The sequence below is a fragment of the Pundamilia nyererei genome, unplaced genomic scaffold (genome assembly GCF_000239375.1).
Source record: "Pundamilia nyererei isolate P.nyererei 1_Seehausen unplaced genomic scaffold, PunNye1.0 scaffold00405, whole genome shotgun sequence".
NCBI lineage: Eukaryota > Metazoa > Chordata > Actinopteri > Cichliformes > Cichlidae > Pundamilia > Pundamilia nyererei.
The window spans coordinates 113,521-138,329 of record NW_005187806.1 but is presented as its reverse complement, the minus strand read 5'-3'; the positions used below and the strand labels follow the sequence as shown (position 1 = coordinate 138,329).

Here is a 24,809-nt window from a genome sequence, read left to right as displayed (position 1 = left end):
CCTTTTGCCTTTGTTTTGTGTTGCCTCCTGCGAGACGTTTAGTAGAGCAGTGCTCTACTGGTGTTATTAATCGTGGTGTTTGTGTAAAGTTACTCTGCTGCCTAGTGTGTTGTTTCACTAACGGATTTCAGTTGTGTTATTAAACCTTATGTTCGTCTTCCTATCTAACTCCTTGGTCTCTGGGCTCGTTTATGTTACGTCCGCTGCCGCCTAGCAGAGCCGGGTCGTAACACACGTCTCTTGAGTTACTTCACAACAACCTCCTCACAGGAATATCCGAGCTTTAGTAGGCGGGCCTAATAATTGAGGATTTTGCTTGTGGATGCTCAGGAGGAGCAGCAGAGCCAACAAAGACGCAGAGTAGCTTTGAACCGGACAGAACCTTTGCTGTTTCGGACCCCATAGACCCAACCTCCAAGGGCCAAGAAGAGTTTGTCCATTTGTACAGAGTTTGTCCATTTGTGAATGTGCAACGATTTATATTTGCCACTAAGGCTTTGGCCTCCCTGCCCTACCATGCCCATGCAGGATGCTGCAGCATAAACACTGTGCCCTGGCTGGTCAGCAGGATGTGTAGAAGAGTGACGTCCTTCATCCTGGTCTTTAGTGGCACCAAATGTTATATGTGGAACCTGTTTAAACAGGAACAATGAAGAGACACCTAGGCTCCGGTAACTGGACAGGTGCTTTGGTTTGTGCGTCGAGTGGACAGTTTTACTGAGATGCTGACGAAGACTCAGATATGAGAAGATGAGACCTGAACACCAGTGTGGATGACTCCAGTCCCATCTTTGCACAGTTCTGAGTCCAGGATAGATTATAAAGCTACTTTTTTTAACATATTAAAGATCGGACACCCCAATCATTACACAGCATATGTCAACTGCACTCCAACTTGAGGCTGGAAACCAAGGCCCGAGTTTCACCTGCTCCAAAACTAAAGTAATCCCACACACGTGGCTTTTTAAATAATTCTCTTTCACCACCTTGAGTTCGGGGGTGTGACAGGACTCCTACGCGTGCTCCTATATTAGTGGTGGTTTCAGCGGTGAGACATATCACATTATCACAGATATGCATTTAGGTGCGTACAGGTTAAAAGTGGAGCTGGTTCAGGACTCGATCAACCAACAACTGCTGAGCCAATCAGGTGCGACGAGACTAGTCCTCAGTGGAAAAATGTGTTGTAGAAATTCCTCTTTAAATGTTTCTCATTAAATGTGAACATTTCATACATACTGTGTTAGCGTGGCTTCTTCCTTCTACCAGCTTTATTATTAATTTTCCAAATTTTCTGCAGAATTTTGCTGGTTTTTTCCTAATAAATGTGTCATTTATTCTATTAACTTTGCCAGTCTTTCTCATAAATGTAAGACGTGTAAATGTTTAAAAAAAGCCCCTTAACTTTGGTTTTTACTGAAAGCTGCTGAATAAGTGATTTTTGATTGGCTGGCGGTTATCAGTTATGATACACACTCACCCCCAAAGAAGTAGAGTCAGCACGTCTTCTTGAGTAATCATTTATTAATGAATTTAAGGCCACTCTGGACTGTGCAGAATTCATAAGGGGCGCAGAAATAAGTCAATTACATCATCCTGGGTAACTTCATTCTGCGGCTACGGATTTCTATTTTCACATCAGAACGGAGTCAAACCAAAGCAAACGTTTAAGCAGCTTAAAGAATCAAACATATTCACAGGTAGAGGCGGCTTGATACGCTGAAGTAAATGCTCAAAATACAAGTTTCCAGTTCACAACACAGCATGCTTCATATGTTTGAAGTGAGCACTGATATGTATTCAGCACTAAGTTGTTCTTGGCCATGCATGCCAACTCCCAGTACAGATATATAGGTGATATTATACGAGTGTGTAAGGCCAAAGGTTGAATATGATTTCAGAGTAAAGTCATAGTCTTCACACAGGACAGGACAAAACGAAGGTCTTTACAGAGCAAAACAAACAAAAAACATCAAAAATGATCCCAGTCCACAAACTGTATATAAAAGATGGCTGTAGCATCGTGCCTTAAACCTGCAATCTTTTCTAACGACCAGCAGGTGGCCCCAAAAACAGGACTGCACTAACATGTGGAGCCAGTCGAGGGGACTGACTGCTTCCTGTTCATCGCATCGTACATAATGGACTGTATATAAATGATGGACGGAGCCACTGTGACATCACATCAATCCTTCCCATCAAAAAATTTTTTTACTTTAATAAATGTACATGCTGGTTCTGCGACTCCTCAGAGGCCCGCTCATTCTGGACCGCCACATGAAACAGGAAGTCCACACATCTGCCATCTTTTACATACAGTCTCTGTCTGATACCTGAAAACTACTGTGTGGTCTGTAGCGTTTCTGCACCGACAGTGTTACACAAATATTTGGACTATACTTTATTATTTCACAGCTTTTCACACCGTCAGCATCCTCTTTGGTTTTGCAGCCAGCCTCACTGGTGACGATGCCCCCCCCCCCCACAGATCTGTCAGTGGAAGAAACTGAGGCATATGTAGGATACAATGAGGACTAACAAAATAAAGGCATAATTTAACAAGAAAATAAATACTTTCTTGTTAAACACTACATTTGAGCCATTTCTGTGTTGGTGCACAGTTTGTTAAAAAAAATAATATTCAACACCTGCATGCATTATTCATACTTACATTAGTGTTTTTTCAATTCTGTCTGTTTGGCAAGTTAACCAATTATAATCAAGACTGAGCTAATGTCTGTCCGCCTCATGTCGTCTACATAATCTGTATTACATAAAAATTGAATGTTTACATTTTCAAACCACATTTTATTTATTTATTTAGTTTAAATTACAAAAATAAATGCATGCCCCCCCCCCCACACACACAAACTTTGCCCTCCATAGTCGCCTCATAAACACTATTTGGGTGGGTGGCTGCGGTAAAGCAGGTGCCAGTTTCCTCAAATAATTTGTACCAAAATGATTCGCTGTCATTTCCTGCAAGGCCATCATTCAGTGTTCTTGTTTCAGTAATTAAAATAGTTTAAAGGCACCTTAAAGTTACAAAATGTAACTACAACTTTGACCACTGGGGGCAGTGTTTCACCACCATGTGTTTGTTCAACTTCTTGCATTTCTATTCAGCGCCATCAACAAGTTCTTATTTAAGGTGACTCGTAATGTAACTGGCATTACACTAAAGTGTGTCGTCATCTCTTGAAACCTCTTCCAAAGGATTTTAACAATTATTAAAAACACCAGGATTTATGTAAAATACCCCAAATATTGCCCAATGTCATTGGCCTTAAATATTGATTACAGTTTTCTTCTAATGTTTGATTAGCTTAATAAATGTGACCATTGAATTTCATCGTTCCATTTAATTTCCCAGATTTGTGCCGATTGAGGATAATTAGTGTCACATCCAAATTCACTGCATATAAAGCATCAGAGAAAAGAAAAAGACTCCATTCTGATGCAAAGCTTAACCCCACTGAACTCAGACAGAAGAGATGAATTCAATCAGAAGACGTCAGACATACTGAAGTTTAAGGAGATGGTGTAAAAGGCTGAAATAAGAGGAGCCGCAACTTCATCTACACCATGAAATCACTCCCGCTGTACTTCCACAAACTCATCTATAATCTTAAAAGATACGTTTGTCTTTGTAAAACAAAGGTGTTCACAGACAGGTGTGCAGAAGCGAGAACTTTGCCTTGACGGTAACAGAAGCACAGAAAACCCCTTCGGTGCTTTGAGTCTGACACAGTGCGACTGCTGCTCCTTCAAATCCACCATCCTCGGTAGAGTAAGGTACGAGTGAAAAGACGAGACAAAAAATAGATTCTAAGGCCTCACACGGTTAAACCAGCGACCACAGCGCTGCAGATATATAAACTCATAGAGTCCAACTGTTAGCCCCGCCCCCCTCTCTCGGCTGCGGCTCCCTCAGAAGAATAAATTAGAGCAGGACCGGAGGAAGCGGCACATCACTTAGAAGAGTTGATCCATCTTTAACAGATTTAGGGGTTTCATCATCCAGCACGCCCGACGACGTGAAGGCGGAGCGACACTCGGGCGACAAAACTTACAGAAGAAATAATCGAGAGGAAAAAAGCCCAACACCTTCATACAGCATGTACTGATAGGATTATCCGTCTGAAGTGAGAGTAGCGAGGACTACTTCTCTTTGAGCTTTTCAGCGGCGTCTTTAGCTTCAGCTTTGGGAGCGGAGCCGGGAGTCCGGGGCGGCGGGTGCAGGCCGGCCTCCGTGCCGATGTTCACGGTGATGTTGGTGTACAGGGGCAGATATTCCCGCGAGATGACCTCGTATTCCACCGTGTTCATCCCGTCCGCCCTCCAGGTCTGACGCGTCTTAGCGAGCATGTTGAACCTGACAGACACACGAAGCAGAGCATCTTCACTCTTCCAGGAGAAACAGCACAGCGGCTCGATTACAGCAAAATCATGACCTCGTTGTTTCATTGTTTACAAACAAACAAACACTTTTCCACTTCGAGAGTACAGTAGACAGTAGACAGGTGTCCATAAGCAAACATGTGAGCAGACTGTAATCTGGCTTAAATAAAAACAGCCTGTGGCCTCACTTGTAATTTACTCAGGACCAGGTTTGCTCTAAAAGATGTCTGAAGGTTCATCGTGGTCTAAGGAGCCACGAAACTAAAGCGTCTGGACTTCTTTAGGTTTCTTGAAGACATTACACCTCTCTGTCCTAAAGGTCAAAGGTCACTCCGTTGAGGATGTTTGAAACAGGAGTGAAAGAAGCCATCTATGTCCATGGCCATCTTTCAGTCACATGATAGGGTGGGGCTAGGTTTCACAATGAGCTCGCCCAAAACCGCTGCTGACAATGACCTTTTTTCGCACCGTCGCTCATGTGATGAGGCACATGACCAATAGTTGGTCAACGACCTTCTTAAGGGTTAAACGCCTGAGATGCTCCACCGTTTACTCTCAGAACTGAAGAAGCGTCTCGGATGAGAGTTTAAACATCTTCAAGAAACTTAAAGACGTCCAGATTCTTTTACTTCGAGCTCCTTAGACGATCTAGAAGATACAGTTTCCAGCTTCCACTGCCCTAAAGCTCCAACGCTGAACAACAAAGACTAATTTTAGTTTGCCGATCTGCATCGGTATCAGCATTTATACATGCCAACAAATGAAAATGCAAAGGGAGGCAGGAGAAACACATGTTAGAGGTGATGATGTGGCACCGCTCTGGAAATCCCTGTAGGATGCACGACTGTTTGGAATAACGGGAAAAATGACCAGCTGACCCGAGAAGAGTCGGGAAAGTATGGAAACCTTTGCAGGACGCGTGTGTCGGAATGAAGAAGGAAATGTTTTGGAGTGTGGGGTTTTAATATCTTCAAAATCTGCATCATTCAGGCTCCGGACAAAATGTACATAATGAAGCTCGCTAACATCAGATGCGTCGGCTCCGCGTTTACGTCTTTTTTCGCGATAGATTCTGAAGCTGCAGGTTTCATCTTTCTTCAGTCAAAATTGACTGAACCAGCAGCCAAAGAAGAGCAAACTACGCTTCACATACACGTCGTCATGAACTCCCTCCGATTTGCTGTTTTGCCTCCACTTCATGCACAGCTCTCTCTCTCTCTCTCTCTCTCTCGCCGTTTACTTCAAGAACTGTTTCCCATTCGCTTGCTTGTTACCCACCAGTCTACAGCTGTTTACAGCGCTGTCGGCCGCTGCGGTTTAAATGACTTTTTCATTTCTGCTGTTCAATACTGAAGAAATTTAAACTGTTTAAATTTATGCAAACTTGCAAAACGCTCAGCTGTGTCTCCAATCAAACCTCTAACTTTGCTCTGCTTCACGTCAGCAGCATCAGGTCATGTTCACGTGTTGATTCGTGGTTTTCTTTTGTTTTTGATCTACTGCTGAATATTTTTAAGGTCATCTGCTATAAAAAAGAATCTCCTTCATGTTTTTCTGTTTTATACGGAGCCCTGCAGGGCACATGGGAGAAAAAAAATTAAGACGGACTTTTGTGAGATCTCCGTCTTAATTTTTTTCTCCCATGTCCCCTGCGGGGCTCCGTAGTTTTATCCCCAGTTCTTTGACACAAAGGCATTTGCTGTGATGCTCACACCTTTGATCAAGTCTCACAAGTGTCAGCTTTCTTTTTATAGATATAAAAATATGTATATGTACTGATAAATGATAAGAATCATAATATTTCCGACTGAAGCAAAATGTCCTCGATTCAAATCGAATCAATTCTAGAAATCTGTGACGATACGCAGCCCAACTTCCAGCTAGCTGTGACGTAGCGTGTGTCTAACTCTGGTATCCAACTATGGCCAGCGAGTCACGTCTGGTCGTTTCTGTGCTCAGACTTGAGATCTCGTTATCCCAGCGAGCACTCGGGCCGCAGTACCTCTTTGGGTTCACGTCGTTGCCTTTGTCCAGCTTGTGTTTGATCATCTTGTACCGGCCCACCTTCAGTGAAGGACGAGTGATGTACATGCCAGCCAGAGAGACTCTGTGGAGACCAGAAACAAGCGTTAGACCGATCACCCCTCCTGATCACTGAGGACACGCACAGCATTTCCCACATGATTACGGGTTAAATTCAGGGGCGGGGTCACTTTGACTGACATCCAGCCTCGGTCTCCAGTAATGTTTGACTCAGCTGTGTCAGGATCTCTGGACCATGTTTGTGCTCTTGGTGACTGTTGGAGAATTCACCTGATCAATAACAGGTTTCTACTGTTGCTCCGGACAGTTTATGGATGCGAGAGCGCATAAAATGCAATATGACAGAGGCTGCCTCGCTCCTTCATGTGGAGCCTATGAGGAACCCTGAAACCGAACCGCACGATGCTCACCTGACTCCGATGTCGTCGTCCTCGCCGCCCCAGCCCCAGTAATTGTTGGGGAAACCGTTCATTTTAAGGTAGTGCAGGGGCGTCAGAGCGGACACGCCTCCAAAATACATCTTGTATGGAAGCCTGGAGAGGGTTAGGATTAGAAAACAAGACAAATTAAAAGCGGAATAAAGAGCATCAGGGTTTTATTATTAGTTTCTGTGCTGGTCAGACAGGTTAGAATATATGGCAGGTGTGTGGAAACTGAACTCTGGCATTTAAATAATAAAACACACACATGCAGCTTCTGCAGAGTCGCCGGGTCCATGCAGCAAACACAGAAGCTAAAGTTTCACTGAGCCAAGTTTATTTCTGTAACTCATTTAAAACTACAGCAGTGCACAAACACTTTCAAGTCAAGGGAAATGTTTTCAAATTAAAGTATAGATAAAATTCAAGTAAAGATAAAAGCAAATCAACAGTAACCACGTGGGGTGGACGAGCTCGAGTAAAACCCGCCCTTCTTTACCTCAGGCCCCCTCCAGTAAGGACTTTAAACATCCCAACACATCTGTCCAGCAGAGAAACATCTGGGTATTTCTACCCTGCACTGATAGAATATTATTATTTTATTCTTCACTCATCAAGTTATTTTTGCTTTATTCTGCTGATTGGACCGTTTTACCACAGAGATTATATTCAATACATTTCACTTGGACACATTATAGATGCTTTTTTAGTTACAGAGCTCTTTAGCACATTAATTATTACATATAGAAAAACGACATTAACAGTAAGGTTTATTGTACCTTTACAACTTTACTATTCTGCTGCTTTATTTATGTATTATTTGTTTTTTAAATGCAACCTTTTCTACAACTGACATCATGACACATTTTTGTCACATTATATTTTAATTCATTTTATCGAGTTGCTCTAATCAACTCATCCTGTTTTTTCAGGACATTTTATCTGAATTTATTTCATTTTAATATCTAAATGTGTTGGCTGAGCCAGTGTTACACTCTGGAGCAAAGCAGCACCTTTTCCATCAGCACCTACGTTTGGGTCGCCACGGTTTTCAGGGGTTCCCATTAGGTCACAGCACCGGGTAGAGGTACTTTCTTTTAGTATCTGCTCTCTCGGGGTCCCCAAGCGATCTGAGCAGGTACTGAAATGTGATGTCATCAGAATGCTTGCCAGTGATTGGCTGGTCAGCAGTATCACTCGATGAGTCATCATGAAACCGCCATTTTTGAAACCTGGCAACGACGGGAACGGCTACAAAAACAAGGCCGTGTTCTCCGAGTCTGATGAAAAGCCACAGACAGAGCAGCAGGCATATCGTCACCTCGACATCCACTTTTTTGTAGCGTTCGTGCCGCATATTAGTCACGTCGCAGGACGCTCGGACGTGTCGCTACGAGGACAACCATGCATGTTAGGTAGAACCGGATTGTAGTGGCGATCCGAGCAGGTGCTAATGGAAAAGGGGCTACACTGAAGGACAAATGAGGGCTGTCTGAGAAGGCTTGTGGACTTTTTCTATTGGTTGGTTTATTTGAACTAAAGTGAAATATTGCCCACTCACAGGACTGCTTTCATACAGCACTTCATTCTACAGCTTGCACTGAAACCACGACATGTATCGGTCGTTCTCAGACATACTTGTAGCCGAACTTGTCCATGGCGATGGCCGCGTGCTTGGGGTTCGAGTCACAGACGTACGTATTCCGGTCGTCCTCTGGAATGAGGTCCACATCATGGAAGAAGAGGCAGTCCCAGTCCTCCTCCTTCATGGCCTCCCGGAAACCGGCGTTCATCAGCTTGGCTCTGTTAAAGGTGTAGTTTCCAGCCTGCAGAAGAAAAACACAAATGTTTCTTCACGTCACCGTGAAACAAGATTAAACGGAATATTTGTGTAAATGAAAAATGCACAAAGCCAGACGTTCTCACTCAAAGGAGGACGCACAACAGACTTCAGCAGGTCAAATATTCAGCCACAGAAACGCTGTGATGTTTGTGCTAAACAGGGATTAGTGAGGTAAACTTTAAAAGCATTTCAGGGAGTTTGTGTGAAACGAGCAACCAATCAGAAGACTGTTGCATAAAAGGAGGAGGAGCTTGTTTCAGACAGGATGAACCGACGCGCTGCTGGAGAATCCAAGAACAAAGGAGACATAAGCCCCGCCCACTGGGAGTTACGATCTAGCGGGACCAAACGCACATTTTTTGTACTTTATTCATTTACTTTTCCACAGGTAGTCCCACTGAGACCCAGTGTCTCATTCCCAGGAGAGACCTGATGGAGCGACGAGTCCTGTGACCGCGGGCCACGACTCAGCTGTGTAACATGAACTGATAAATAAGACGCCAATGAACCAGAACTAGAAAGTTTAGCTAGCAGCACATTAAACACACATTTAACAGCACTATCAGAATGTGCCTGAATCCAGCTGAGCAAAACTAATAAAAATATCATTTATAAAAGCATTTAATTGAACATCATCACAGAGTGTGATGGTACGATCCAGCTCAAGAGGCGCAGGAGATAAAGAGCTGAGAGTGAAACATCAGTGAGCTCTAAACAGATTAAACCTCTGAGCTGCTTCAGATTTCTTATCATCCAACATGCACATCCAGTGACCACACACCAGAGGGCGCTCTTTATCAAGCATCAACTAGTGCATCACCTTAGACAATAAAAACCCTCAATACTCCAAATATTATAAATCAGAACATTAACACAAAGACAGTAAAATTTATTTCCAACCGCCTTCTGAATTTTAGTGTAAAATAGAAATAACAGAAACCTGGTGGATGACGTAAATGCCATATTTGAGCTGCTGCCGCTGCAGGAACGGATGCAGGTAGTAGAGCAGGAACTTGAGGTGGTGCTCTCGGTGTCTGTGGGGAATGATGATGGCCGTGCGATGCCTCGCCACACAGTCCGGCGGCCTGTATTGTCCTCCGCGCACCACCAGCGGATTCTTCCTCTCAACCTCGGCCAGACTAAGGCGTGACGGGAAGCTGACGTGGATCGGCCCTCCTGTGGAAAGAAGTTATTAATTACGTCCAAGAATGAATATAGTTACCGGACAGAAAGCAAATGATGTGGTCAGGGTACGAGAGCCGTCCTTGTGACATCAAGCTTTGAAATGACATTAAGTCAGACGTCAGCTTTAAAAGCACAAAGTCAGCCGTGTTTGTAATGTAGAGATCAGTCTGACAATCCTGCACGCGCTGCTCGTCCAGCCGCCCGCCTGAGGTCAGGGGGACAGAAAAACATATCTATAAAAGGAGAGAAAATTTGTCACTATATTAAAAGTATATATACACACACACACCCTGCATTAATCAAGGTTAAGCTGACGTTTGTTTTTTTAAAGCCACGTCGCTCCAACGCCTGCTGACTCATCAGATCACGTGAACAGGTGGTGGGTTACAGATGCAGGTGTGCCGCCTACCCAGGTCAGCTCATCGTGGAAGCTTCAGATTTCTGTTTTCAAACTGACTAAATACAAATGTCCCCGCCCGAGCCTTTCAGCTGTTCCAGTGGAGGAACCAGAGCCGCTCAAACCTCCAGCAGGTTTCGTTTGTCTTTGTGTTACAGCGACGAACATCTTTGTTTTTTCTTCAAGAGTCTTTTTCTTCCCTCATATCAATTCATGGTCTTCAAGTGGTTTCAAATTACTGATTAAACATGCGGCAGGATTCTGGGTTTAGACGGCGTAGCTGGAACAGAGCTGACAGAAGAGTTCAAGTAGAGCGCAGTGAGCTCAGGGCTCATAGTCAAAGCTTCCTGGTACAAAGAGCAGTTTCCTTTTAACGTCAAATCCTGGCAAACACGGAGCATAAAAGACCTCTTCAGGTGGAAAACTGTCACAAGCTTTATGGTGCCGTCACACGGTGTGACAGAGCTCAGTGGTTTGATGGCAGCCGTACGGTTGGCATCTTACGTTTATTGTGCACACGTCATTTCCACAGAGCCAAAGACGTGGCCTACACGACTGTCAGCGCACTGAAATGTCCCCACAAAAACATCTGTTTTACAGAAAGGACAAAATCACTGAAATATGACAACCAGAGGAAATGTAAGGCGCGCTCACTTGATGACATCGACTCACATGAAGAGTTGACTGAAACTTTCCCCACAGCAGGTGAAAAAGGGTGGAGAAGGTCATGACCCCTCTGCAGCGTCATGTTTTTATAGATGATTGATGGACATAAACTTTGCACCATAAAAGCAGCGACTGTGTCACACCCTTTAGACACTAAGATCACACAGGCGCTCCTTCCCCAGCCTGTTAGTGATCAAACACAGATCCTTTCCTGTATATCAGACAGACATACGGGAAACATGCAGGAACATTTAAATATTTTTAAAGAGGTCAGAGTGACACGTGAGAACCGTATTTGACTTTTATCCATAAGGACAATAACAAAAACTGAAACTAAAGTGAACTGGAGGCAATAAAACTGACTTTGTTACCATCCACACACACTCAGGAAACCTGAGTGCAGATCAGCTGTGGGGTCAGAGTTTGTGTACAGGCTTCACCTGAGAGGCAACTTGAACCAGGTCAATCTCATCTCATCTCCACAGGTATTTTGATTCTAACTGGACTGATCCTGAGAAAGGACCCACACAGAGAGCACGCTGAGAAAAACAAACTATTTTTATATAAAACCTGAAACCAGGTGCGTGATTTCAGGTTCAAAGCTAAAAGGCACTCAGAAGCCAGATGTTACATCACGGATAATAAATCTGATTTCAAAGGGACAGCATTTAAACGTAACATTTGGTTAGGCTCTGAGCCCGTGTCTGGGTCAGGACAAACATGTTTTTTAAGTTTAATGTGAACTGAAATATTTCTCTTACTTAAACCCTCTATCACTCACTGGATTTATCTTCACTTTCCTTCTGCAGTTTCTTTTCTTGAAGATACAGCAGAAGGAACCAGTAGAAACTTCTTGACAATGGGTATTTAGCGTGATGGCGCCGCGCTGACACGTGTTCAGAGGCTGCTCTGAGGCAACACTGGTTTGGAATGCAGGAGAGACGGTTTGTGCCACTTATTGTTGGGTTACGCCAAAAATGTGGTTGGTTGGCTGGTGTTAATGACACACAGCTGAGAGTAAACAAGCTGTTATTCTTTATTTCCACTTCTTAAATGTATTTATTTAACATCTTCATTAACATCGTCTTAACGAGTCATTTCTGTCTGAAACAAGCTGTTTTGACTCCGCTCCATTTAATCCAGCTTTCTTCTGATTGGCTGCCTCCTCAAAACAGAAGGTTTGTGCAGCAGGTAGGTTTGGCTTCTGTGCTCGATGACAACCATATCAGGAGCCGAGAGCAGCCAGAGCTGTAGAACAGTGATTAGAGCTTCCAGCTCACAGGTATTACTTGCAAACTCGCATTGACTCAAATGATGTTTAACATGACTGTCAGCCACAGGAACAAACATACTGCTTTTATATAACAGGGGAACGAAAAGCACAAAAGTGCTGCATACATTTCCATTTTCTCTTCAGTTAATATTAAGTCAATGCCACCGGTTTTGTTTATCCTCTCTGAGAGTGAACGCAGAGCTAAACAGGAAAAAAAAAAAAAGGTCACGTGACTCAAATATGCAAAAAAAGGAAAAACCCTGCAGTGAGGCTCGTGTCTAGTTTTCCTGTTTATTACAAGAATATTTACACTATATTTAAATAAAGGTGAGACAAAATCAGAAGTTACTAACTTGTGCATATGAGACACTACAGTAGTGAGGGTGAAACATTTAATCATAACAGTGCACTTCAGTCCTCGCTCACACTCAGCTGACTGCCGGCGAGGGCACCTGCACCAAAACATGGCATCTAATCTACAGCTGAACAAGTTCAATTACAGCCACATTTCCATCCATCCTTCTTCCACTTGTCGGGGCCGGGTCGTGGGCGCAGCAGCATAAGCAGAGAAGCCCAGACCTCCCTCTCCCAGCCTGTCTGGAGGGACACCGAGGCAGGGAAAGCCTGGAACAGCTTGCCCAGCGGGCATCCTTGTCAGATGCCTGAACCACCTCAACTGGCTCAACTTCACAAGCCAAAAAACTTTCATGACCTATAACGTTTCATCAATCAGAGCTGAATTTTAGGGACTTCGCCTGCATTACCTTCAGAGGCTACACGGAGCCCTACAAGGAAGCAAAGTCCCAAATACTTTATTTAAACAAGAGATTCAAGCTTCAACTTTTAAGGGTTACCTGAAGTATGAATCGCTGTCTAAGACCTTTACGATGGATCCACTTAACTCAACATCTATTTAAGGGTAAACGGAGGAAAGCCCAATCCACCTTTGGATCGACACTGAAGACGTGGCATGAGCACTCACCTATTAGAGGGGACGTTTTGGGACAGTAGGGCATGTCGTCTCGATGGCCGTGAGCTTTGGGCAGGTGGGAGAGGTTGGCGTATACGTCCCCTCCACTGATCGTGGGTGTGGTGTGGTTGCGGCCTGATACAGCGCCCCCGTCTGGCTTGCGGAAGATGCGTATGAAGTAAGTGACCCTCTTCTGGTATCCCTCTCGGGACAGCAGCGCCATCACCACCAGCTGGATGCCCAGGAACATGATAAGGTAGCGCCATTTGGACTGAATACTGAACATGGTGACGGCTCGGATGGGTCCAGTGGAGACAGGTGGAACTTGCTGCTCGGGTGTAGCAGGTGATGATTGTCAGGGTTAGTGGAGGGTGGCGTCAAGCCTTTTCCTTCCTATATAATCCAGAATATGGCAGCGCACGGCGAATGTCAAGTGAGTGACAATCTGTGAAATATTTAACTTCAGTATGTCAGACGCGGCGATGTCACACATAAAGGCACTTTTGGTAGGCTGTAAGCACAAAGACCTCCAAACAGAACAAAAGTAGAAAAATATTCCACACTGAGACACAAAAAAAGAAAAGAAAAAAATCTGGTCCACTTTGTCCTCACTGCATTGCCCGCTGCTGCTCAGCAGGTGGTAGGTATCTCCAGAGCTGACTGTTGGTCCACTTTGTGTTTGGTTTGGGGAGATAATGCCAGCCCCACATTATGGAGTCTCACACCGACTGAGCACCATCCGCTGCCCTGTGAAGTTCACTCGCCTCCAGCCGAACAATCTGCAGCGTCTCCTTCTCTCACCCTTCCTGCCTTTGTGAGCTTTATGCTGCCTTCTGCTGTCCCTCCTGCTCTCTCCTGAGGGAGGCCTCCACAACAACAACAGCCGCCATGACAAAGGGGAGCATATGCGGCCGTATAGGCGCTATACTTTACAGAGGATTACACGGCTTCCAGCCGCTCACCGCCTGACTGGCTGGAGAGACGGTGGGAGTGGACCGTGACTTGCGTGGGAGGAGTGGTCAGAAGGGTCCTGCATGAGTGAGTGGGTGGGTGAGTGTTTGTTAGGGGGAGGCTTCAGTACAGAGTGAGGCTGAGAGAAAAAGAAATAGGGGGAGGAGGACGAGGAGGAAGAGGTCGAGCTTTGACTCCCAATGCTATTATTCCATGATGATGCGATCCACCTTAAGCCGCTCACTGGTCACCCTGGATCGACAGGAACTGGACGGGTCACTCCAGCATGGCTCTGGAAGACAGGAGAGGAAACAGGGCGGGTGTTAAAACTGACTGACATCCTTTGGCTGAAACTGTTGAAGTCAGCGATTTCAGCACACAAACAATGAGCTGTTGTTACAGCACAGGCAAACAAATGGATTGTGTTTGTTTACAGAGACCAAACAGCACAGTTGGAAAGCCTGCACTAATCACTCAGTGGGAGATCCCTGCTGCCCACGGTGGGCGGCAGACGGGAAGCCACGCATCACAGCGTCGAGGAAGTTCCCAAAATCTGCAGCCGGAGCAGTGCATCCTTCTGCTCCTGATGAAAGGACCCGATGATGTCGTCCTTCCTGACCCGAGCTCTGCTGCAGCGATGCCGAGCACATCCTCAGTTACAAATCAATTAGCGCTCGTTAAAGCAGCCGCACTCGGAGCACTAATCCTAATCCTACTGAACGCTACGTGGCTGGTGGAAACACGGACAGAGAACCTGCGCCCACGTCAAACACCGCGACCCAAAATCAAACGATATTTTATCCTGAACAAGAACTTGGAGTTCACCCTATTTTTACTGAAAAGTAATCAGTTTCTGGACATTTTTTAATGTGTATTTTTGTTTATTGTCATTTAGTGGAAATGCCACCATGTCTATTCTTCTGCTTTTTACATTTTTTATAGAAAAACATTCAGAGGAGGACATATGGTCTGTATTTAAAGAGAAAGATTGACAAGACCTCAAAAATATCTGAAAACTATAGAAATGGTAAAGATTACAGACCCGTGGCAGCAGTGCTACATACAGAAATGATTCCAAGGCAGATCATCGGTACATGAAAATTCTGGTATAACATCACCAAGAAGATGATAAGATCTTCAGCACTTCAGCATCAAGTACCCACAGGAAAAGGTCACATTATGAACATTTGTTCCTGCTCAGACTCTACAACAGGGCTGGGGAACTCCAGGCCTCGAGGGCCGGGGTCCTGCAGGTTTTAGATCTCACCCTTGGTCTACACACCTGAATCAAATGATTAGTTCATTACCAGGCCTCTGCAGAACTTCAAGACATGTTGAGGAGGTCATTAAGCCATGTAAATCAGCTGTGATGGATCAAGGACACGTCTACAACCTGCAGGACACCGGCCCTGGAGTTCCCCACCCCTGCTCTGCAACAGGAGATAAGAGCCGCTTGCTGAATCGTGTGTGTGTGTGTGTGAGGACGACCCAAAAAAAGAGCTGTAAAGGTAGGCAAACAAAAAAGAGACACTGATGTGATCAAAGATATGCTGAGAGAAAAACGAGCCCTTTTTGTTCCTTCATACCATCAAAGCCGCGTTAGCCTTGCTCATTTCGACAACAAAGCGAACGCATTCTGAGCATTTAACACCGAGTGCCTCGGGAACTCCACGCAAAAAACGACAGACAGGAAATGAAGAAAAGCAAAACACACTTTGATCAACTTGCAGAAATGTACTGATGCTATCTGACTCCTCGTTCTTTAACAGCTGACTGGGGGATTTTCATGTGAAGGATATTAAAAGGGTTTCCTATTTCCCCTCTGAGAGAACATGCGGATCAAACAGAAGAGGAAATCCTCTGCGAAAGACTTTCATCAGAGCTGGGAGCAGATGGGAGGATTGACCCCTGACATGTCGCCCGGCCCCTATGACCTCTTGATATGGTTTATGACATGATATGTCAGAGACTGTGGCTAATCCCACAGAACGGAAATTCATCTCAACCGCTCTGAGCAGATAAATAAATAACGTAATCTGTTTTGAAGTAATCGCTGACGCTTTCTAAAAGGTTCACATTCACTGGATTATGAGTCTGAAGCTGCTCTTCAACCATGTGACTGGACAGAGGGAATAAAGGTCTGCACATCTCTAAATTTACTCAAGTGCACTGAGTGCATTCAACCCTGGAGCCTTAACGGGCCAAAGGAGCTCTGAATAAACTCCTACTGCTAGTACCTGCCGTCTAATCATGTTAATCTTCTTTTATTGTAGTCGACAGGAGGCTGCTAGGGCGGCGCCTTCAATGATCATGTGATTTCTGAACCAGTTCGACTTGTGATTCCAGCACAGCTATGATCAGTGTTGCCCACAGATTCCATTTGTGCGTGCCACATAGCACTACAGCAGCTGAGTTTTCGGCCCATGAAGTTGTTTCCACTATCAATATTTTCATGTTCACCTGCTGAATAATTGTCGACCTGCTTTTATTATAGACGAAGCACATCGTGTACCTGGGAAAACAAACGCACACAGTTTTCTTTAAAGGGTGATTGACAGACTTCCTGAAACTGCAGGGCGAGGACGTCGGGTGTTGGCCAGTCGTAGCACAGCAGGGTGGAACATAGGGCTGCCACAAACGATTATTTTGATAGTTGACTAGTCACCGATTATTTTTGCGATTAATCAGATCATCATCCACTGGACGTACAGCGTACAGCTTATTGCACCAGCAGCATCTGGTCTTATATAACTATCATTAGCTTACAGCTTGAAGTGTTTGTGCTAACTAAAAAATAAAGACAAGATGGTAGTTAATTTTTTAATGAAATTTGCAGATTGTTTCGGTGAAGTTTAATAAACTCCTTGCTTTCTAAAATATAACAGGACACCGGAGTATATTCTCCAGCGTCTCACACTTCTGATAATCAGCTGTCTGCTTGACAGTTTTAGCTGTGCAAAAACTATAACTTTAATCTCAGCCAAACCGATTTACTCAGGAACAAATAAAATACTAAAGAAAGCCAAACAATAACATTTTTAAGTTATCTAAGTGACTTATATATGTGTTTAACCTGACTAGCGAAAGACGGCGGTGGGTTTGAAAACGATTTGCCGGGAGTCCGGTGTTCTCACGGCTCTAGTTAGCCTTGCCCCCGCCTAGCTAACGAGCTAGTGGGTAACAGACGTCTCCGAAAACGTCGGAGCGCTTTTGAAAATATGTGGTGTCTTGATAAACTGAGCAGATATTTGAGGTTTACACAGCTACATTCTCCCTGAAAATATGTTAAACGTTTATTTTGTGACCCAGAAAGAATAATAAGAGTAAAGTTAAAACTAACCAGCTGCCGCCATTGTTGACAACTGAGCTGGGCTGCGCTATGAATTCTGGGACACAGCTTCTTCTTCTTCTTCGGGGTTTAACGGCAGCTGGCATCCTTGTACATGCAGTGCTGCCATCTTCTGTTTCAGTCCGTTATTACACTCTTAAATCCTGCTACTCATTCCTGCGTCTTTGTGATCTTACAAAGCTTCAAACGACGCGTCGACTATTAAATCAGTCGTCGACGATTTTAATAGTCGACATAATCGTGACTAGTCGACTAATCGTGGCAGCCCTAGTGGAACATTAGTCTGCTGTGTCTGCCAAGCATCACTCAAACTCAATTTATGGGAATCGAGCCTTGAAAAATAATTCAAAATACTCGATTTTCTATTATTATCCACAAATGATACAATCTATAGGTGGACGGGAGAGAGACCTCAACATATTATCCAACAATGCACACAAATCAATGCTTGAATTCCAGTTTTTAACCAAAGGAGATAAGATGGCTATTAATGTTAATATTATGTGCCAACTTGATCTACTAGACAACTGGAGAAGATCCCTGGAGAATGAATTCATGCGCTCCGTGGCGCTCCCGTCCATTCTCACGTTCTTTATGAAGAGCAGAAATAATAAAGATATTTTAGCGCTCGTGGCTCGTGCTGTACCTGAGCTGGTTCACACAAAGGGAGAACCTGGCAGCGAGCACCTTTTAAATAAAGCTCAGGCGCCAACTTACACGCACACAAAAGAGGCCCGGAGCTGCATGGATCTTGATGAGGAGTGAACTAAATACAGAGAGGAAGAGCAGCAGTCTGGTAACGTTCTGTGCTTTTGACTTCATCGGCTCTCCTGCACGGATGGTCTTCCTCTCTGCATTTAGAGCCACATCAGAGAGACCCTTTTCTGCTCTTGTTCCCAGCATTACTGTGTTCTTATTTTCCACCCAAGTATACAATCTCTACATTTTCCTTCATTAGCACATGTCAAACACATGGTACCCACTCGCTGTTTAGTTCAACTCGAGCCGAGCCGGCTGAAGAGTCGCCGATCAACAAGAAACTAGAGATGGCACCAAACCACTTTATGTTCGATACCGATATCATAAATTTGGATATCTGCCGATACCGATGTGAATCTGATACAGTGTGTTTCTAATCAATAAAACTGTTTTTTAAACATCTTCCTGCATTTGGAAAAGTTCATACTCAAGTTTTAACAAAACAAACAAACAAACAAAAAACACTAAAGCTATTGTGTTAAACCTGTATGCAAAAAATACACCATTAAAATATTTCATAGTTCAGCAAAACTGATCAATCTCATAAACGTAAACCTACAGCATCCTCCCTATTCTGGCATTTTAAAGAGCACTTAGCAGAAATATTAAACAACCTAACTAACAGGGTTGCAAACTCCCAGCAAAAAAAAAAAGTGAACCAGTCCCCAATTTTAATTTAATGCATGTGTTAAAAAAATGCACAGAAATTATTTTTCAACAATAATTAAATAGATTCAACATCTTTCTTCAACAAAATTGCAGACTGCACAGATGGTACCTTCCCAAAGGAAAAAGTACTCTAGCTTACTAGGGTATATTAGACTTAACAGTCACTATATACAGTAATGGACTTCTATACATTTTACATCAGATGAAGACTTTGGGTGTAAAACTCTGATAATTATTTATTAAAAGCTCGACATTTCAAATGAGAATAAGAAAGAAAAGTATGTCTTTGTGCCCCCTTTTCCCTGTTAATGCCCTATCGGCCCCCCTGGCTAAACTTTGCTAGATGCGCCCCTGCACAGTTACGTCAGCTGCGTAGATATTTAATGGTTCCCCTCCAATATCCAATCCAGTAATTTAGTTCAGTATCGGCGCGATACCGATACGTAATATCGAATCGGTCCATCCCAACAGGAAAGGTTGAATGGAACGACTCTTATATATCTTTTCTACTCTTCCAGAGAACTCAAAGCACTTTATACAAGATGCCTCATTCACACCCATGTTTAAGTGTTTTCTATCTAGCAATCACATGCATTAGAGAGCGACCTGTGCCACCACAGGCATCTCACTGGATGTTCAAGCCACAGGCCAGGTCATGGTAGATTTATGCAGTTAAAGACAACAGGACTTCTTTCAGGTTCCTGAAGATATTTCGCCTCTGATCAACAAAACTTCTTCAGTTCTAAAAAAAACTGATGGGAGCCCCAAACATGTGGGTTCTCCATACAGAGAAGTCCTGAGAGTCGCTGACCCTCCCTGAAATCACAGGTCTTAAAGGATCACACGAGTCAATACTATCTCAGGGTCAAGGGTGAGGGTGTGAGACACTGCTCCCACACCACCATCATGTGAACTATTAAAGTCAGCAGGGGTTGAATAGCCTGGGACGGGATCCTGGTTTTTGGAAGTGAAGACACTTCTTTGATGAGAGACTGAACATCTACACACATCAAACAGCAACAGTTTGCTTCACTTCAAGCTCTTCAGACTTGGTTGTATCCTGACATGTAGCTTCCCAGAAACATAACTAAGAGTCACACTGAAATTCTGCAGTGACTAATTGGTTTCTGTAGCACTGTTTCCCGTTTCTGTTCCTGGTCACTCCTCCTTTTGTTGCCTTGCTGAATCAGCTGCTTGTTAGTGTTTTGGCAGCAAACCTACTGAGCGACTCGAGCCCACCAGCATAATGATGTGATGATGATGTATACTTTACTGATCCCTGTGGGGAAATTCCTCTCTGCATTCAACCCACTCACTCTGAAGCAGTGGGCAGCCGCTGGGCGCGCGGGGAACAGTGTGTACAGACGGTGCCTTGCTCAGGGGTACCTCAGGGTAGCCAAGCCCCTGATCTTGGGGCCACCACTCGACCTGCTGAGCTGTCCCTGCCCCAAGTACAAATGTTGGTCACACGTGTTATGTCATCAGCTTCAACTGTATAAATACATTTCACCAGATAAAACCAAGTCCTTCACCCTTTTTCTCCTCACTAATTTATTTTCATCACTTGTATTATATCTGAAGTTTAACTAAGTCCTCTGTGAAAACGATCCTTCAGTATGAGGTTAAATTAACCTTGGATGAAGACTCATCAGTTTCAGCTTCTGTGCTGAGGAAGAGTCTATTCTGTACAACATCCTCATTTGTTTTAAGAAGACCTGTGTAGATTTTAGTCCCTCTTGTTGTGCTGGTTTGCCATTGTTAATATATTCTGCTTTTCCCTGTAAGATGATAAGCTCGGGGCGGGGAATTTCCTGAGTGAATCAAGGCCGGCTAATAGCTGCATGATGATTTCCTAATAATCCATTAAAGCACCGTCGACATTTATAAGACTCATGTTACATTTGTTATGTCACTGTGAGTTCATGTAGGATGTCTGTATGTCCACAATGCTCGTCCAGTCTCAGGCACCACCGAGTTAAAAACTGACCCAAACCCAAAGTCTTCATTAAACTTCAACCTCCAGCCATCTTTATTTATTTAAACTATTTACAAAAGCAAGCTGACAGCTGCTAGGGTCTAAAGATGAAAACTAAACCGCAGCAACTGTCAGGCTAATAGGAACACATTAGCACAGGGAAGATGGAGGATGAGGGTTAAGTTGTTCTCAGTGAAATTTCAGGGTGAAGCTCCCAGACGGGCCGAGACAAACAATCGTGGCAGAAAGAAACAGACGTCTGAGATGATCCAACCACAACACGAGGTTAGTCATGAATGTTCCCGTGTGGTTTGGATTACTCACTATAAAAAGTTCTTTTTTAACACGACTCAAACTACAAGGGATCGTTACCAAGCCTCAAAGACAGCCCAGGCCCAGCAACAGGCACGTATTAGACACGTCCTAACTCTATTACTCATTTCTGCTGCAGACCAAATTCAAACGGTGTCGGAAAGAAGGGATGACGAGCTTTACTGGGATGTTCGGTGTATCACGGTAGCACCAAGTATCCACGGGGTAGCGTAACATAACCACAGACCTGCCTCTATTTCACCATGTGCACTTCACGTTACTGCAACTCCTCAGCCAGAACTACAAAATCAGTCCAGGCAGCCTGTATGATACAGGCTGATAAATGGCTGACGTGGTTAAAAGGAGCAGATAGATGTTATCGACTACTTTTACCGTCAGCTGAAATCTGACTGTTTATGTTTATTTAATTACAGTACGTCAAATTATTAACATTCCTCTCTCTACAACATCGCTCCAGGTGGAAACGCAGCTTTGCATCTATTAATTTCATATGCAAATACATCTTCTCTGACTTTAGTTCTATGATCAAGTAAAGAAAGTTCAGCAACAGCTCCATGTGGTGCAGGCGTGTTTGCACACATGAATGAATGAAGAGGAGCCAAGAGGGTTCTGAACAAAAGTGCTGAAATGAAGAGCAGATGAGAAAATAAAAAGGGACGAGGGGGGAAGAGCGGAGATATATTTAGATCACGTAGCTCACGGTCAGCAGTGTCGTTCAATTCCTAAAGGCACAGCACAGAAGTGAAGAACAGCAGGCACGGAGGGAGGTAAAGAGAACAGCCGTGGTGGTGGTAACCACAGAGGCCGAACACCACAAACACACCTTCCTGTCTTAACTGAGCGAAAACTGATCACAAATTTTCAATGGAAATTAGAAGCGGTTTAGTTTACATGTCGTGGTTATCTGAGCAGGAAATTCTGGCTGCGTCGAGCCCCGCCCCCCAAGTCGTTAAATCTGCTTCGCTGCTCAGAACTGATTGCAACTGCCTTCGAGGCAAAAGTTTTTCTTACTAATTCTTTACTTCAGTTATTCCCAAACGTCTCAGAGGCAGCGTGTGTGCACAATCGATTACATTTAACAAAGCGACCCAGATAAGCTGCAGAAAACGGATGGATGCATAAAGCTATGCACATTTACAGCTTTACACTCTGAATATTTTCAGAGTTACAGGCGTTGTAAATCCACAGATGGGTCAAACCTTCTTAATATTTGTATGTTTGAGGTCTCGTTACTTCTTAAAAACCAGAGACGACTTCTTATCTGGAGCACAATCACGAGCTTCCAAAGTGCAGCCTGTGAGCAGAGCTGAGGTACAAAGTCTGAAATGAAAGTGGGGAAGTATTTCCCCCAGAGATACCTCTTTGGCCACGGTGCTTTTCCACTGTGAGCTACACCTGAAACCCCCCCACTCAAAGAAATACGCACAAAAATGGAAACGCCACAGTGAACATACGTTTCCCTTCACTCGGGAATTAAGAACTAAAATTCATTTTCATTTTCTCGTTCAAAGTGAGGTTTTAGGAATTCGAGCCTCAAATGTAGACCACAGAATTCAATTCTTCACAGCCGGCCGTGTGAGACCACTGACTGGGCTCCTATACTGGAACAACATTTAGAGAAACAGCTGGAGCGATTTCACTCGTCGTTCGATTCTGTTTAGGCAAGATAAACTGCTTCGTTCAGGTTAGAGTCTCACGTTAGTGCCAGCAAAGACCAGCACTGAGCCAGGCAAGCAAACGGACATCAAGTTTGTTTGAGAAAGCGCCTCGCGGTGTTGCTCAACACCCAAACAGCTCCGTCCTGACCAAAAACAGGCTGAGCGACAGGAGTATTTAACAGTGTTAGTGACCATGGAGAGGTGCAGTCAGATGTGGTTACACAACAGCTGTATTTTTCCCGATGCTGTCACCAAAACAACAGAAAAAGCGACGCATCATTCCTAAAAGCTCTGCACACTTAAACTCTGCATATTCAGGCAGGCCTTTCCTCTCAAGTACCAACCAAGCAGGCCCAGGCAATGAAATAATGTGTAAACATGCCCTGAGAAAAGAGGCGTCTGCATCGCAGCGCGTGCCAGGGACCCTGTCATGGCAACGCCTCCTGAGCCCCGACCATTCATCACAGTGCAGCTGGTACACGTCGCCATGGCTGTTCCTCAGTCCGACTCCACCGAGACATGAGCAGGAGAACAGAGTGGAAAAAAGCCCATCATTCTCCAGCTTTTTCCGCCTCCTGTCCTCTCTTTCTGCCTCTGGTGGCTCAAGCTGTTTCCATAGTGAGGCCTTCCTCACCAAACCATTAGGGAAAGTTATTATCTAATGACAATCAAAGCAACCTGCACCAGTTTGTAGATGGGAGCCATGGGGATAAGAAAATCTCCTCAGGGATAGATAACCCACAACACAAAGGCCTCCCAGAAGCAACAACATAACAACACAGCAGCTTTTTCAACATTCAGGATTCAAGGTAGTAAAAATTTATGTTTTGATGTTAAAAGTTAACACCTAAAAAAATAAGAGTTCAAATCAAGCAATACTGCAATGATTCAATGATGCAATTCGTCTGCAGCTAAATCTTTATCGTGATAAATATGGAAACAAAAACGTGTCAAAGGCTTTTTTACACTAACAACAAAAGGCATGCTGTAACGAAAACTAGCTCCATGTAACACTGAAGGCAGATGATGCTGAAGCTGCTCAGCTGTATTGAAACAACAACATCCTGAAAAGCTTGTCTGAGATGCTATCAACAACGCGGTCTGAGCCTAACGCTTCATGCAGGCCAAAAAAAGGAAGCACCACAGAGGGTGCTATTTAAAAGAAAAAGGAAGAAACGGCGTGAAAAGAACAGAAACGTTCTTAAAGTGTGGTCAAGTGTCTCCTCTGCAGAAAGAGCTTATACTGAGCCTCAGCCTTCCTAAGCAAATCTGACCCAAGGTTATATTGAAACAGAAAGGATAAGGCCGCATGAAGCGTGTTTTAAAGTCACACATAACAGCCCCAGCACCAACCACACTAATCTGACTTTATAACAGCAGCAACAAAAAAAGAGATTAAATGAGACCTGGTGCAGAACCAGCAGCCGTTAGTGATTTTAGCCCACGTTTACGGTTCGGTAACAGAACCTAATAGTACAGATTACTTATTTTGTTTCTGTAATTTCATTTTATTTAAAGGTAAGTGTTCAAAAACAGAAAAAACCAACCAACAGATCTTTGCTCACAGCACCCGACCACAGCAGCCTGAAAAACTATAGAAGTGAGAATCAAGATAGAGAAGTGGCTTCGACCAAACAGTTTCCTGAAACACACAAACTCAAGTATTACATCTTCATGAAAACCTTTTTAAAAATACCTGCCCTCATGATCTGTATCACTGTTCATCCTGCTTACCTCACACTTCAGTTTAGAAAGATATAAATCTGGACTCTGAGCTCTTTAATACCTGTTGTTGTGATATTTTGATACCATGATAGAATTTACATGATATTGTTTTATAGTGATATCATACATGAAACTGTTACTCAATAAGGCCCATTTACTAGTTGTTTTTCTCTTTCTCTGTGACCCAAGAATT

At 43.9% G+C, this 24,809-nt stretch overlaps 1 protein-coding gene across 1 annotated transcript in view; it reads right to left on the bottom strand.

Annotated features, from left to right (window-relative positions):
* Window positions 1-2,837: 2,837 nt before the first annotated feature.
* Window positions 2,838-24,809, bottom strand: part of LOC102213920 (beta-1,4-galactosyltransferase 3) — a 24,690-nt gene continuing 2,718 nt past the window's right edge. The window contains exons 2-7 of the mRNA XM_005753126.2: window positions 13,210-14,440; window positions 9,647-9,882; window positions 8,502-8,689; window positions 6,855-6,977; window positions 6,404-6,508; window positions 2,838-4,375 (exon numbers count right to left, since the gene is read on the bottom strand). Of these exons, the coding sequence (XP_005753183.1) occupies window positions 4,162-4,375; window positions 6,404-6,508; window positions 6,855-6,977; window positions 8,502-8,689; window positions 9,647-9,882; window positions 13,210-13,483 (1,140 nt within the window). The 5' untranslated portion in view covers window positions 13,484-14,440 and the 3' untranslated portion in view covers window positions 2,838-4,161. The remainder of the gene's footprint in view (window positions 4,376-6,403; window positions 6,509-6,854; window positions 6,978-8,501; window positions 8,690-9,646; window positions 9,883-13,209; window positions 14,441-24,809) is intronic.